Source organism: Papio anubis, chromosome 5 (genome assembly GCF_008728515.1).
Source record: "Papio anubis isolate 15944 chromosome 5, Panubis1.0, whole genome shotgun sequence".
NCBI lineage: Eukaryota > Metazoa > Chordata > Mammalia > Primates > Cercopithecidae > Papio > Papio anubis.
In genome coordinates, this window is record NC_044980.1 from 136,924,583 (window position 1) to 136,940,403 (window position 15,821).

The window sequence follows — 15,821 nt, forward strand, 5'->3', positions numbered from 1 at the left end:
TTTTGAGATGGAGTCTCACTCTGTCGCCCAGGCTGGAGTACAGTGGCAGGATCTCCGCTCACTGCAAGCTCCACCTCCCGGGGTTTACGCCATTCTCCTGCCTCAGCCTCCGGAGTAGCTGGGACTGCAGGCACCCGCCACCACGCCCAGCTAGTTTTTGTATTTTTAGTAGAGACGAGGTTTCACCATGTTAGCCAGGATGGTCTCGATCTCCTGACCTTGTGAGCCGCCTGCCTCGGCCTCCCAAAGTGCTGGGACTACAGACATGAGCCACCGCGCCCGGCCAGTCATAGTTTCTTAGTAGATTCTTGGGGAATCAGCTTATCATAATGAGTGGTGCAGTGTTTGGGACTGACTTCTGGGTCAGCAGAGCATTGACTACCAGTACCACCAAGCTTGAAGAGTTCAATAAGACCTAGATTGCCTGGAGCTATTTAGGTAAGTTATAAGGATATTTCTCCCTGGACAATATGTATATCCATTTTAATTCATAGAGCTATACCCCACTCTTTCAATGTCACCAACATTTGTACTATTTAAGACTATTTATTGTTGTATGCATCAAACATATGAACCATTTTCTAAGTGCAAAAAGACACCATGCTAAGTCCTAGGAATGCTGAAATGAGTAATATCAAGACTATCATAGCAAATTAGTTGAAAAGAACATCTGTATGAAGACAGTGTCCTACATATTCTAAGTCTTTAGTGAGTACCAATGCATTGTATTTCCTGCTGTCAAAAGATTATTATACTATATATTATTGTACTATGTATGATTATGACTAGATAATATTTAGTATAGTATAGTAATAATCATATATAGTATAATATAGAGTATGGTTATCTACTAATTATTTATCATGGTATTCAAGTTAGTCATTGAAAAAATGGAAATTGAACATTCTAAATGTACCTTAAAAAGTGAATGCATAAAAGTTGCTAACAGGCTTTGTGCTCAAGGATCTTTTGTTCAGCTGAAGAGACAATGTTTAGTGTGGTTAAATATATAACCAAAGTGTAGTGTGATTAAAACATTACATAACACAAGAGATGATACATGATTGTGTACAGTTGCGATGGAATTTGAACAGACCTTAAGCACAATATGCACATTCAGAACAGGAGGAGATAACAACTACTAAAAGTCATTGGGTCCTTCATTCACTGACATATATATATATATATACTTTAATTCAAACAGAGGAGAATACAAAAATTTCTCATTTCTCTTGAAAACGTACTATTTTTTCAGGCTATCTGCTAAAAACTGTTGTTTTTATAGTTGATCTAATTTCTTTTGGACAGCTGTATGAATTCAGTGCTATTATGTCATTTTATAGATGAGAAAAGGGAAACAAGCTTCATCCGCTTACCTGCAGAGAGATGACTCTCAGTAAGTGGTGGAAGTGGACTCAAATGTGTGTGTGTCTCAAAATCCTACTTTCTTGCCACACCACACTCACATCTGAAAATTTTTGATGAGCCATAAAAAAAGGGACGAAGCATATCCTTGGGAGAACAATGAGTGAGCAAATCAGACATGAACATAAATGCTACCTGATTAGTATCAAATTGAAATGTTCTTCTAAACGAATAGTACATTTTATTTCCTTTTCAATAGGCCTTGCAGGATTTTGATGCCATTTCTAAATGTATGGCATTCGAAAACAAGTACAGAACCAGTACCTGGACTCAAAGATGTGCCCATTTACAGACCCTGTAGCTGGCTCCCTTTATACAGTCCAAACCTGTCTGTTTTTATTGTACTCAGACAAGTGACTAAAGAAATGGGTGTTTTCATTTGTTTGGATTCATCATTTCTTTGCAGAGAAAGATATGTTTTCTTAGGGTATATTGTAACATGCTTTGTACTCTGTGGATGCTCAGTAAAGGTTTGATGTTGGCTGACTAGGTGATGGTGATGATACCCTGAATTTCTTTCTTTCAAGTAAAGACTGTCAGGCTCTTTCTTTGACAAATGGATGCAAATAGGTGACCTGTCAAAAGCTAGCAAAAACCCTGTGGCCTTCAAGAAACCACTTATTTTGAAATAGCAAACATTTTCTTTATAGCACCTTAATCTCTGTTTAGGATGCCTTGCCCACAGGAATTTAATGGTTCAACCGTTTTCTATCATATCATAATGTTCAATACTCTAGTGTCAAGGTGATGAATCAGAGAATGGGACAAGAGTTTGCAAATAAGCCCCTAGGCAGGCTGCATTTCATCTTTCCAGCCTGCGTGAAATGATAGGCATCTCTTAGGATACTTAGCTCAAAAGCTAAGCAAACTTTGGCATAAAAAGGGGAAATATGAGATAGAGCAATGGTTCTCACTCCATTCATGCAGTGCATGTATGAGCAGATAAGAAAAAATCCTGAGAACCAAGGCTGTTTGTGGACAACCTCTCTTGTGGCTCCACATGCAGTATTCATGTAACTGGGATTGTGGATGTGGTCTAGGATGCAACCAAGAATGAGCTGGTGTGTGCTCATTGACAGCATGCAGGACTTGACCTGGAAATAATTAAACTCTGCATGGCCTCTGAGCAGCTAGAAGGGCCCAGCTGTCTGCTGAGGAAGAAGAGATTTCAAGGGTAAAGCAGTTAAAGAAAATTCTGAAAGATATGATGGAGAAAGAACACGAAGCTCTGCAGCCTTCTGAAGAAGCAGTTTCCTAGGACAAGTGTCCTGTCTAGATCCACTGAAAGGGACAAGGAGCTTCAGCCCTCTTCAGTGAAGAGCAAGGCACAGTAAGGCAAATAAATTCTTCCTATTATTTCTGAGAGCAAGTAATAAAGTTGTTTATTGCTTCCTCCCAAAGAAATAAGAATTATAAGGTCAAAAAAGACATAAAGGAAACTATAATGGGAGATTTATGGTCATTTGGGCAGAATTGCAAGTGTATAATTGGTGTAGCATGTCGAAAAAGATGGTTGCCTGTTTCTGTTTTTGTTTTTTTTTTTTTTTAAAACTTGGCTTTTGCCTTGACAGTTTTAACAATTAATGTCTTATCTTTGAGTATCTATTTATCTTGCTGAAAGAGACTTATTCGAAATTTTTTTCTATTCTATTGGTATTATTTCTTAAGTAGCTATTAATATCATTTTTTATATAAATGGATATAATTAACTCTTAGCCTGGCAGCTTTCTTTGAAATTTTCTCACTTTTCTCTTTACTAAGCTTACTCTAATATCTGACTGTAACTTGTAAATATCTGTCTAGAATTGATGAAATGACCCCAATTGGGTCCCAATTAGCTTAGCAACAGAGGCTGTCATGCTTAAGAATTGAGTATCACTGATACAGGCTAAAAATGAACAAATGAAAGAAGGAGTTGTATTTCAGCTCTTTGGAACTTAAAAAAAAAGAAAAAAAGAAACAGTTGTAGAGGGAAAACCTCCCTGTAAAAAACCCTAAATATTTCCTAAAGCTGGGACTTAAGGAGAAAAATGTTAAAGGAAAATAATTACCAGATTAGTATCTTATACATGTATTTAAAACATTAGATGTACTGAAAGTAGGGGGTTTTCTTAGAAGATTAACTTGAAAAATAATGTGGCAGAGGCACCCCTTAAGTCACCTCAAATGTGCTGCACCCTGTCTGCTTCTATAAAAGGGTAGAATTTGACCCAGCATGTTACTTCACCCTTTGTACCTCTCTGCAGCAATTCTTTCATCCAGAGATTTCAAAGTGTTTTTACAAATGTAAATTAACAAGCCTCATCACCTCTCTCCATAGAGATGGTTTAATTAAGTAACTGAGAAACGTACCTAAATGGCTTATTCAAGGTCACCTGAGAAGTCCTCTGTGAAATCTGGAAATGGTTATTCAAAGTGTAAAAATTCTTTGCAGTCTCACTACATATCCAGGCTTATTGCAACCCTTGGCAAGTGCCACTGGTGGGACAATTATTTTTCTTCTTTAATCTTTACAGTGAGTCTTTCACCAGTTGGCCTTCTCCCAACCTCATCAAGTACCCACAACCCATGTACCTGCAGCTTCAGTCCTTTCCTCTTCTCACTTATCTGTCCCAAAAGCTGAATGAGGACAGACTATGACTGCTTTTTTTCTTTTTTTTTAAAGAATCACTTTGATTAAATAAGTACTTCGCATACTTATTTTCTCTCAAACTCTTCTATTTATCCATTTCATAAATATTTATTGAATACTTCTTTTGTTGCTACTCACTGTGCTAGACACAGGGAATGCTAAAATCATATTCTTCCCTTTCTGAGAAAGAACGAATAAAAAGAAATAGATACCTAGTGGTCAATGCTATGAAGATGACAAATGTGGCAAGCTGGATGAGGTGGGTAAGAATTAATGGATCGGGGAAGGCCTCTCTAAGCAGGGAACATACGAACCAAGACCTGTAACCTGAAAATATATCAGACTTCTAAAGTACTGGAAGAAGAATGCTCCAGGCAGAGGGAACAGCAAAAGTAAAGACAAGGGCTCTGCTGGGAAAGAACTTGGCCAAAGTCTCGTGCACCAGGGTAAGGATAGCAGGAGATGAGACTGCAGAGGAAGGACAAAACTTGTGGGCCATGGGACAAGGTGTATAATTCATTGATAAAACAATAATCAACCTATGAAGGGTTTCAAGCAAGGAAATAACATGACTGACCTGATGTATGTTTTAAAACTAGCAAATGGTGAATAATATTCTTGCTCTGCAAACATTTTTTATCTTTGTCTAATATCAACTGATTTATCAGGTTGGACTATTTTTCCTATACCTTATAACCACTTAAAGAAATATAAGTAGGAGAACTATGTGCTTTTCTCATTTTAATCCTTACCACACCAGTTCTTTGAACTCATGAACACAAAGTAAAGCATTGTTTTAAAAGAGAAAGACCTTCCTACTTCTTTGGAGCTGATTTGGTAGTTTTTACATTACTGATGAGTTAATATTCATGCCCTACTCATTTAGAAATCTTCAGTTTATTTGATTCATCTGTCCTTCTCTGTGATCCCAATAGCACAGACCTCTGTGTGACTCTTATCAGTTTGTTTTGTCATTAAGTGGTTCCCCTTGCCCTGCTTATCTGTTCATGAGCTCTCTGAGGGCTGGGAACTGTCTTACTCACCTTAGTATTTCCGGACATAATTCAGAGCCAGGTCCAGAGTAGGTGCTGATGGACACCTTCTAACTGATGGACACATGAATGATGACCTGGTGAATATATAATGGATTTTCCCAAGTCAGGACACATTTGAATGTGAAAATGGGTGCTATTAATGATTGTGCTAGGGCAATGGGTATAAAGTTGGGCTTGCCCTGGCGAACTGGGATATATGGTCACCTTAGTAATCATTATAATGAATTATCAGAAGAATTGTAAACATTCTAATTCTAGAGGCTTTTAGAAGGCAGTATTATTCTATTTGTCCAAACTGTTTTAGAGCAATAGTTCCCACAGCATGGGAGACGTAATGGTATAGGAGATGGTTTTCGGTGGCAAGGGCATCAAAATTAATTAATACAGATTCACATTCTCATAACTCAATTCTCTGTGTGAGTCTTCTTTATTCTAGTTATTATAAAAAGAAAGTATCAGTGTGGTGCTAGATTACCTTTAACTTCTTAAACCTCTGCTAATCTTCCTTTTCTATGAACAAATGTTGGAATCGGAGCCTTTGAATAGAAAATGGTATCTGTTTTTTTCTTGTAAATTTGTTTGAGTTCTTTGTAGGTTCTGGATATTAGCCCTTTGTCAGATGAGTAGATTGCAAAAATTTTCTCCCATTCTGTAGGTTGCCTGTTCACTCTGATGGTAGTTTCTTTTGCTGTGCAGAAGCTCTTTAGTTTAATGAGATCCCATTTGTCAATTTTGGCTTTTGTTGCCGTTGCTTTTGGTGTTTTAGACATGAAGTCTTTGCCCATGCCTATGTCCTGAATGGTACTACCTAGGTTTTCCTCTAGGGTTTTTATGGTATTAGGTCTAACATTTAAGTCTCTAATCCATCTTGAATTAATTTTCGTATAAGGAGTAAGGAAAGGATCCAGTTTCAGCTTTCTACTTATGGCTAGCCAATTTTCCCAGCACCATTTATTAAATAGGAAATCTTTTCTCCATTTCTTGTTTCTCTCAGGTTTGTCAAAGATCAGATGGCTGTAGATGTGTGGTATTATTTCTGAGGACTCTGTTCTGTTCCATTGGTCTGTATCTCTGTTTTGGTACCAGTACCATGCTGTTTTGGTTACTGTAGCCTTGTAGTATAGTTTGAAGTCAGGTAGCTTGATGCCTCCAGCTTTGTTCTTTTGACTTAGGATTGTCTTGGAGATGTGGGCTCTTTTTTGGTTCCATATGAACTTTAAAGCAGTTTTTTTCCAATTCTGTGAAGAAACTCATTGGTAGCTTGATGGGGATGGCATTGAATCTATAAATAACCTTGGGCAGTATGGCCATTTTCATGATATTGATTCTTCCTATCCATGAGCATGGTATGTTCTTCCATTTGTTTGTGTCCTCTTTTATTTCACTGAGCAGTGGTTTGTAGTTCTCCTTGAAGAGGTCCTTTACATCCCTTGTAAGTTGGATTCCTAGGTATTTTATTCTCTTTATAGCAATTGTGAATGGAAGTTCATTCATGATTTGGCTCTCTGTTTGTCTGTTACTGGTGTATAAGAATGCTTGTGATTTTTGCACATTAATTTTGTATCCTGAGACTTTGCTGAAGTTGCTTATCAGCTTAAGGAGATTTTGGGCTGAGACAATGGGGTTTTCTAAATATACAATCATGTCATCTGCAAACAGGGACAATTTGACTTCTTCTTTTCCTAACTGAATACCCCTGATTTCTTTCTCTTGCCTAATTGCCCTAGCCAGAACTTCCAACACTATGTTGAATAGGAGTGGTGAGAGAGGGCATCCCTGTCTAGTGCCAGTTTTCAAAGGGAATTTTTCCAGTTTTTGCCCATTCAGTATGATATTGGCTGTGGGTTTGTCATAAATAGATCTTACTATTTTGAGGTACGTTCCATCAATACCGAATTTATTGAGCATTTTTAGCATGAAGGGCTGTTGAATTTTGTCAAAAGCCTTTTCTGCATCTATTGAGATAATCATGTGGTTCTTGTCTTTGGTTCTGTTTATATGCTGGATTATGTTTATTGATTTGCGAATGTTGAACCACCCTTGCATCCCAGGGATGAAGCCCACTTGATCATGGTGGATAAGCTTTTTGATGTGCTGCTGAATCCGGTTTGCCAGTATTTTATTGAGGATTTTTGCATCGATGTTCATCAGGGATATTAGTCTAAAATTCTCTTTTTTTGTTGTGTCTGTGCCAGGCTTTGGTATCAGGATGATGTTGGCCTCATAAAATGAGTTAGGGAAGATTCCCTCTTTTTCTATTGATTGGAATAGTTTCAGAATGAATGGTACCAGCTCCTCCTTGTACCTCTGGTAGAATTCAGCTGTGAATCCATCTGGTCCTGGACTTTTTTTGGTTGGTAGGCTATTAATTATTGCCTCAATTTCAGAGCCTGCTATTGGTCTATTCAGGGATTCAACTTCTTCCTGGTTTAGTCTTGGAAGAGTGTAGGTGTCCAGGAAATTATCCATTTCTTCTAGATTTTCTAGTTTATTTGTGTAGAGGTGTTTATAGTATTCTCTGATGGTAGTTTGTATTTCTGTGGGGTCGGTGGTGATATCCTCTTTATCATTTTTTATTGCGTCTATTTGATTCTTCTCTCTTTTCTTCTTTATTAGTCTTGCTAGCGGTCTGTCAATTTTTTTGATCTTTTCAAAAAACCAACTCCTGGATTCATTGATTTTTTGGAGGGTTTTTTTGTGTCTCTATCTCCTTCAGTTCTGTTCTGATCTTAGTTATTTCTTGCCTTCTGCTAGCTTTTGAATGCGTTTGCTCTTGCTTCTCTAGTTCTTTTAATTGTGATGTTAGAGTGTCAATTTTAGATCTTTCCTGCTTTCTCTTGTGGGCATTTATCATAAAGTGGGCAAAGGATATGAACAGACATTTCTCAAAAGAAGACATTCATACAGCCAACAGACACATGAAAAAATGCTCATCATCACTGGCCATCAGAGAAATGCAAATCAAAACCACAATGAGATACCATCTCACACCAGTTAGAATGGCGATCATTAAAAAGTCAGGAAACAACAGGTGCTGGAGAGGATGTGGAGAAATAGGAACACTTTTACACTGTTGGTGGGATTGTAAACTAGTTCAACCATTATGGAAAACAGTATGGCGATTCCTCAAGGATCTAGAACTAGATGTACCATATGACCCAGCCATCCCATTACTGGGTATATACCCAAAGGATTCTAAATCATGCTGCTATAAAGACACATGCACACGTATGTTTTTTGCGGCACTATTCACAATAGCAGAGACTTGGAATCAACCCAAATGTCCATCAGTGACAGACTGGATTAAGAAAATGTGGCACATATACACCATGGAATACTATGTAGCCATAAAAAAGGATGAGTTTGTGTCCTTTGTAGGGACATGGATGCAGCTGGAAACCATCATTCTTAGCAAACTATCACAAGAACAGAAAACCAAACACCGCATGTTCTCACTCATAGGTGGGAACTGAACAATGAGATCACTTGGACTCGGGAAGGGGAACATCACAAACCGGAGCCTATCATGGGGAGGGGATAGGGGGGAGGGATTGCATTGGGAGTTATACCTGATGTAAATGACGAGTTGATGGGTGCTGACGAGTTGATGGGTGCAGCACACCAACATGGCACAAGTATGCATATGTAACAAACCTGCACGTTATGCACATGTACCCTGGAACTTAAAGTATAATTAAAAAAAAAAAAAAAAAAGAAAATGGTATCTGGTTAGAAGTCAATATTATTAGGTTAATTATAATTTTTTTAGTCTTTCCTTCTTTTCATGACTAATTATAGTGATTTTCCAGGTAGAATTGGGATATAAAATTCAATATTGAATGTATCTTTAAAAATAAGAATTAGAAGATTAAAAAATATGATAAATGTTGTATGCAGATTTTGGCAAAACACATGAAGTTCATGTAGAAATGACTGCAGTTTGGGAAAGTAGTTCAGACCAATTATTCCATCTGTTTTAGTCAGCCCATGCTGCTTTAACAGAAGACCATAGACTGGGTGGCTTAAACAACAGACATTTATTTTGCACAGCTCTGGAAGCTGGGAAGTCCAAGATCAGGGTGCCAGCATGACTGGGTCCTTGATGAAGGTTCTCATCCTTTCTTGCAGGCAGCTACATGATGAAGAGGAGAGAAAGCTCTGGTGTCTTTTCCTGTACTTACAAGAGCATTGATTTCAGCATGGGACTCCATCCTCATAAACTTCACCTAAATCTAGTTACCTCCTCCCAAGGGCTCCACCTCCTAATACCATCACATTGGGGGTTAAAGCTTCAGCATACGAATTTCAAAAAACATTTAGACTGTAACACAAGCCTTATTTCTGAATTTAAGCTTTGGGGTCCCCATTGTTTTGAACATATTCATATGAAATTAATTTAAATTAAAATAATTTATATACTTCTATTTGCTTTTATAATCTTTCTCTGTGTAAAGTTTATGCATGCTTAGAGTTGCAATATGATCCTGGAAAATACATAGCAGAATAACCATGAGAATTTAAATCACACAATATTATAATTCAGGGACAAACACATTTGATACATGAGTTTCACTTTTTTCATTTTGTACTTTTAGAAATGTAAGGATATTGGATCGCCAAATGTTAATACATATGTAAATTTGGATTTACATAAAATACATAAAAGAGTTGTGAGTTTTCTTTAAATTAGAAACAATGAACAGGTCAGGAGCCGCGATAGGCCTGGAGTGAATAATTCCAACACTTTGGAGGGCCGAGGTAGGAGGATCTCTTGAGCCCAGGAGTTTGAACATAGGGAGACCCCATCTCTAAAAAAACATAAAAAATTTTAAAAGTAAGGTGGTCATAGTGGTGCCCGCCTGTGATTCCAGCCATTCAGGAGACTGAGATGGGAGGATTCCTTGAGCCTAGGAGGTCAAGAAGCAGTGAGCCGTGATGGTGCCACTGCACTCCAGCCTGGGTGATAGAGTGAGACGCTGTCTCAAACAAACAAACGTTTAACAATAGGATGACTTTAAGTCTCAAACCTTTCTTTGTGTACTTAAAAGTTTAATTTACTCAAAATTTATATACATGTAATATTTAGCACTAATCACATAATTTAAGGCACATCTTTACTAAATAAAACTCCATACATTTTCAATCAGTTATTATGAGATAAGTGCAAGAGAAATGAGTAAAGCTTCCTTTGGAAATTTTGCATTTGAACTCTTGCCAGAGACATACACTTCCTAACTGTTAGCAATCTTACCTCTCTACTATAGAAGAATAAAACTATAGCAGATTGAGTTGTGTTCTAATTTTCAATAAAAGGAAATGATTCCATTACCTTATCAATCCAACAGTTGTAAGGAGAAAATTGTCTACTTATGAGAACTTTACAGGTGTCAGAAATGTGTATTTACATTTTTTTTCTGAAACAGAAGGACATCAGCATGGTTTAATATTATTACCTTAATCACAAGCAGGCAAGATAGTTAAAAACAATGAAAACAAACAGCAAAAATAACAACCACTGCATGCCAATATAATATCCTGCTTTTCCACTGACAGTTTTATTTTCATCTCCCTGTCTAAGAATTTCTTTATTCATAAGGAGAATGACTATACCATCATTTGATTTTATATTATGAGAGTTGTTGGAATAATCTGATCTCCTTGTAATACTTTGTTAGAAAACACACTGAAGTTAAGGAAACAACCCAGAATCTTGAAACAAACTTCTGCCCAAGCCTCTGGCTTTATTCAACCGAAATGCTAATAATTTTAAAGACTGTAGTCTCCAAGAAGACTAGGAATTCACAAAGTTGGCTATATCCTCTGTGCCCAAAATTGTGCTTGGTTCTTAGAAGACTCTTAAATATTGTTGAATGAATGAACCATCATCATAAAAGCTACTATTTAGGAACATAAATGTATGTCATGTGTGATAATCAAGATATATTTGAAACTGTCATTTAGTATGCCAATTGTAGTTCTCACAGCAACTCTAATCTATGGTTACTATTTGTATTGTCTCATTGAGAAAACAGGCTCAGAATATGAAGTAACAAGTTCATATGGGGATAGTATTAGGAATTCAAAGCTATATATATCTAATATCAATGCTTCATTTTTTTCTCCTATATATGGCCTCAAAAAGGGCATGACATATTAAAATGGAAAACTTAATAGTTCACATTCAGAATCAGGTTCTTTCCTGTGGTCAAAGGATATTAACATTACTTTTAAAAACATTGAATTGTGAAACAGATTTTCCCAGTGTGTTGCCTCTAAGAGGTTGGGGACAGCCTTTGATGAATGATAATGTTATTAATACTTTTAGACTATGGTTAAAAAACAACAAATATATGTACGTATGTATGTGTGAATGCTTATATGTATATGGGTACATTGTCTTCAATTTTCCTTTGTCACTGCCTAACTTTTCTCACCAATCTGGCACCTGGAGGAAATAAAGAACTGAGAGACACCTTGACTGGATAGCTCCTTTCCATACCCTGTCTCTCTTCGGAAGCTGGGCTACCTTTTGAGGTGAATGGGCAACTGTAGCCAAAGAGAGCCCAGAATATCTGAAGAAAGCAGTAGAGGGTAGCACCTAAACAATGCTCCAGGAGATGGGAGCATCAAAAAGATTTGTTCACCAGAATTTACCGTTTCCTGCAACTTTATAAATAATTCACTTGGGTAATGTTTCATCAGGAAACACAATTACCCTGAAAGCCTGAGAATCTAATGGGCTTATTTAAAAAATGTCTAAATAGAAGCACATCAAGGCTTTGACCAAACACCCTTCCCTAACCTTGTTATGTTTTCTTCCTTCTTGGAGATAAATCTGTAAAACGCAAATGAGTTTGTTGTAATTGCCCACCTAGTGTGTAAAATTACAGCTTCAGTGTCATGCTTAATAGGCAGTGTGCACAAAGTATATGAACCCAGCTAAGCACACAGATTTCTATTTTTATTTTTTTTATAGCAAGCAGTTGGACACTGCTCATCTCTGGGAAAAAATTTATTGAAGCAGACCTTTATTTTACCTCTTTGCTGACTTATTTTTTTCTGTCCTAAGATACAGATATTTTAGGTCATCTGGTCCTGAAGCATGAATTTTGGCCAAAGCCTTTTATTAGGTTGGTGCAAAAGTAATTGCGGTTTTTGCCAAATAATGCACTAGTTTATATATATTTTTTCTTGACACACATACCTGGCATGAAGTAATTATAAAACTAAATCTTCTGGTCACGAGGTGAAATCGGCAGAAAAATGTGGATGATTTATAAAACTCTATCACTATCCTCAAGGATAGATCCTAAGTATTTGCCAAAGATGATGGTTCCTCACAGAAGACAAATAAGATTGACTAAGTGGTAAAAGAGTGAGATCTGTGTCAGATGGCCTGGTTTGAACCTATGCCCCACTGTATATGAACTGTGTGACATTGAGCACCTTCCTTAACTTTCTGTACCTCAGTTTCCTTGCTTATTAACTGTGGATAGCGATTGTTCAAATCTATGGAGGTTACTTTGAGGATTAATTCAGTCAAAAAAAATGGAAGGCACATAGGGAAAGACTGGGGCATGGGAAGCACTTTAAAATGCTGATTGTTCTTAATTATCCTAAGCATTATGTGAGATAAGCCTCACTTGCTATGTGAGGTTCTTCTTAGCATGCAGAAGGCAAGCAGCAAATATTAATTTAATAAATGAATGGGTGCTTCCTGGAATTTACACCCCCTAAACTGCGGCTATATCCATTTTTTTTCTGATTTTCATTCTGCTTTCCATCCCTGTAGGTTGTATTTAGGGGTCAACATTTTCTTTCCCATTCTTCTTACAGAGTTTTCACAGAGGATCTCCTTGATCAATGGAGAAGGCAAAACAAAGAGACAATTTGTCAAACGAGATACCGTTCTTTCCCTCAAGTGACAAATCTTTGGTGATATGTTTGAGCTAACAAGATTTTGAATTTTCACTTTTCTGCTTGTTTACAGGTATCGCTTTACACAAAAGCACCATTTGCAAAATAAACTCATCTGAAGGCTTCCACAGGGAATTTCCCCCAATAAAAGGAGATATTAGTATTTAAAATTTGATCAGTGGAGAGGATTCTGGGAATTCAATGGAGTAGTAAGCACCAGGACTCCATCGCCCCACCTAGACAATAATTGCACTGGTAGAATGTGTTCGATGTAATAATTTTGAAACTCTGGAGTCTATTGCATGCTTCAGACTTCTAAGGGAAAGCTTGGATAGTAAATTCTGGTTAATTTTAGTTAATTTCAGCTTTTAGCACAGTAGTAGCTATTCATCTCCCACTCCTAGCTCTGTGGCAGGCAGCTGTGCAGGTGTTACTGGAGCAGCTTGCACACAGCCGATAGAGCCAAAGTGGGGAAAAAATATTCTATCCTCCAAATGTAGATCAGTGCTATGATTGCTGATTCCTGCTTCTGACCACGGAGGAATAGGCAGCAATACTTGCTACATATCGCGCTATTGTTGACTGCCCTTCCCCCTCCATCTGAGGTGACCTCTAAGGGATTTAAAGGGCTAGAGCACCCTTTCTTTTCTCCCCTCTTCTTGTCTCTTCCCAGTTGGGAGGCAGATATCAAATACAGGACAGTCACAAACAACTTTATATACAGGGAAAGTTAGAAAGTAACTGCACTTGCGCAGAGGGAGGCACGGCTCAGAAAAGTTTTAAAAAGACCTTAGGTTTCCATTTTTAGGTATAGAGACTATCTACAGTATTAAAAATAAAACCCCCAAACAATAATTTTAAAAAGTAGACCGTGGTTTATAGAATTAGAGTTATCAGTTCATTAGATTCAAATGTTCACTTTAAAAAAAAAAATGACAAAGCATCCAAAGAAAAAGAAAAGCATGAAACTTTCAAAGGAAAAAAAAATAAACAAGAGAAACTGTTCCTGAAAAAGACTTCGTGGCAGTTCTATTAGACAAAGACATTAAAACTACTTTCTTAAAGATGTACACAGAACTAAAGAAAGATGTTGGGAAAGTCAAGAAAACAATGTATGAACAAAATGAAAATCTCAATAAAGACGAGACCTAAAAAGAAACCAGGAAGAAATTCTGGAGCTAACAATTTCCATATCTGAAATTAAAAATTCACTGGAGGGTTTCAAAGGCAGATTTGAGCAGGGAGAAGAAACAATCTGTAACCTTAAAGATAGGACAATGAAAATTATCAAGTCTTAGGACCAGAGTAAGTAAAAATTGTAGAGAAGTGAACAGACCACTAAGGGATATGAGGAATATCATCAAGCTGGCTGATTTACACATTGTGGGGCTCATAGAAGGAGAAGAGATGGAAAAAGGGGCAGAGAGAATATTTGAAGAAATAACGTCTGAAAATTTCCCAAATTTGGTAAAAGACATGAATCTAAACATCCAAGGAGCTCAAGAAACTAAGTAAGATGAATGCAAAGAGACACACACGGAGACACATTATAATCAGACTTTCAGGCTGAAGACAAAGACAGAATTTTGAAAGCAAGACAGAAGCAACTCATTGCATACAAGGGATCCTCCATATGATTATCAGCAGATTTTTAAAATCAGAAACTTTGGAGGCTAGAAAATAATGGGGTGATATATTCAAAGCACTAAAAGAAAAAAAATCAACAAATAATCCTATATCTGACAAAACTGTCCTTCAAAAGTGAGGGGAAAACCATTAATAATAAATTTCCAGTTAAACAAAAGGTGAGGAAATTTTTACTACTAGACCTGCCCTGCAAGAAGTGTATAAGGGAGCCCTGCAAAGTGAAGTTAAAGGACAGCAGACAGTAACTCAAAGCTATATGAAGAAACAAATACCTCAATAAAGGTGAATACACGGGCCATTATGAAAGCAAGTATTATCATAAAAATGGGTTGTAATTCTAGTTTTCATTTTCTATATAACTTAAGAGCTTATTACATTTGAAAGAATTATTAGTTTATGTTTTTGAGCAGAGAATGTATAAGGATGAAATTTTGTGACCTCAGCAATTCAAAGACATGGAAACAGAGTTGTAAAAAACATAGTTTGTGTATGATATTGTATTAAACTGGTGTAAATTCAACATAAAGTGTTATAACTTTAGGATGTTAAATGTAATTCCTATGGTAGCTACAAAGAAAACAGGTATAGAATATACACAAAAAGAAATGAGAAAGATACTTAAACATTTCAGTATTAAGGATCAACTAATTATAAAAAAAAAAAAACAGTAGTGCAGAAAATGAGGGTAAAAAAAGCCATAAAGTATATAGAAAATAAATAACAAAATGACAGAAGGAAATCTGTCCTTATCAGTACCTTAAATGTAAGTGAATTAAACTTTATATTCAAAAAGCAGGTTAGCAGAATGAATGAAGACACATGATCCAAGTTCAACAGCATATGCATTCTTCTCAAGATTGGGACGTGGGACATTTTTCCATGATTCACCGTATGTTAGGATTCAGACTCAGTTTCAATAGATATTAAAAAATAGACATTATACAAAGTATATTCTCTGACAACAATGAGATTAAATTAAAAATCAATGACAGAAGTAAAACTGGAAAACTCAAAAATTTGTGGAAACATACAAGCAATGGATCAAAGAGGAAATTACAAAGGAAATTAGAAAATTCTTAGACAAATGAGAACAAAACTACAACGTGAAAACTTATGAGATACAATTAAAGCAGTGTAAGAAGAAA

General features: G+C 36.7%; 1 protein-coding gene and 1 long non-coding RNA gene across 15 annotated transcripts in view; one reads left to right on the top strand and one right to left on the bottom strand.

Annotated features, from left to right (window-relative positions):
* Positions 1 to 5,184, bottom strand: part of LOC110743542 — a 53,125-nt gene extending 47,941 nt beyond the window's left edge. For 7 of the 8 annotated variants that reach the window (XR_002522789.2, XR_002522795.2, XR_002522794.2 and 4 more), the window contains exons 1-2: positions 5,101 to 5,184; positions 1,377 to 1,512 (exon numbers count right to left, since the gene is read on the bottom strand). This is a non-coding gene — a long non-coding RNA (uncharacterized LOC110743542). The remainder of the gene's footprint in view (positions 1 to 1,376; positions 1,513 to 5,100) is intronic. The other variant, XR_002522796.2, reaches the window with a different exon arrangement.
* The window catches only part of KCTD16 (potassium channel tetramerization domain containing 16), a 313,564-nt gene that overhangs the window by 91,973 nt on the left and 205,770 nt on the right, over positions 1 to 15,821 (top strand). The window contains exon 4 of one of the 7 annotated variants that reach the window (XM_031666514.1): positions 9,241 to 15,341. The exons of the other annotated variants lie outside the window; for them this stretch is intronic. Coding sequence (XP_031522374.1) covers positions 9,241 to 9,512 — 272 coding nt within the window. The 3' untranslated portion in view covers positions 9,513 to 15,341. Of the gene's footprint in view, positions 1 to 9,240; positions 15,342 to 15,821 lie in introns of those variants that run through there. 7 annotated transcript variants of the gene reach the window in all.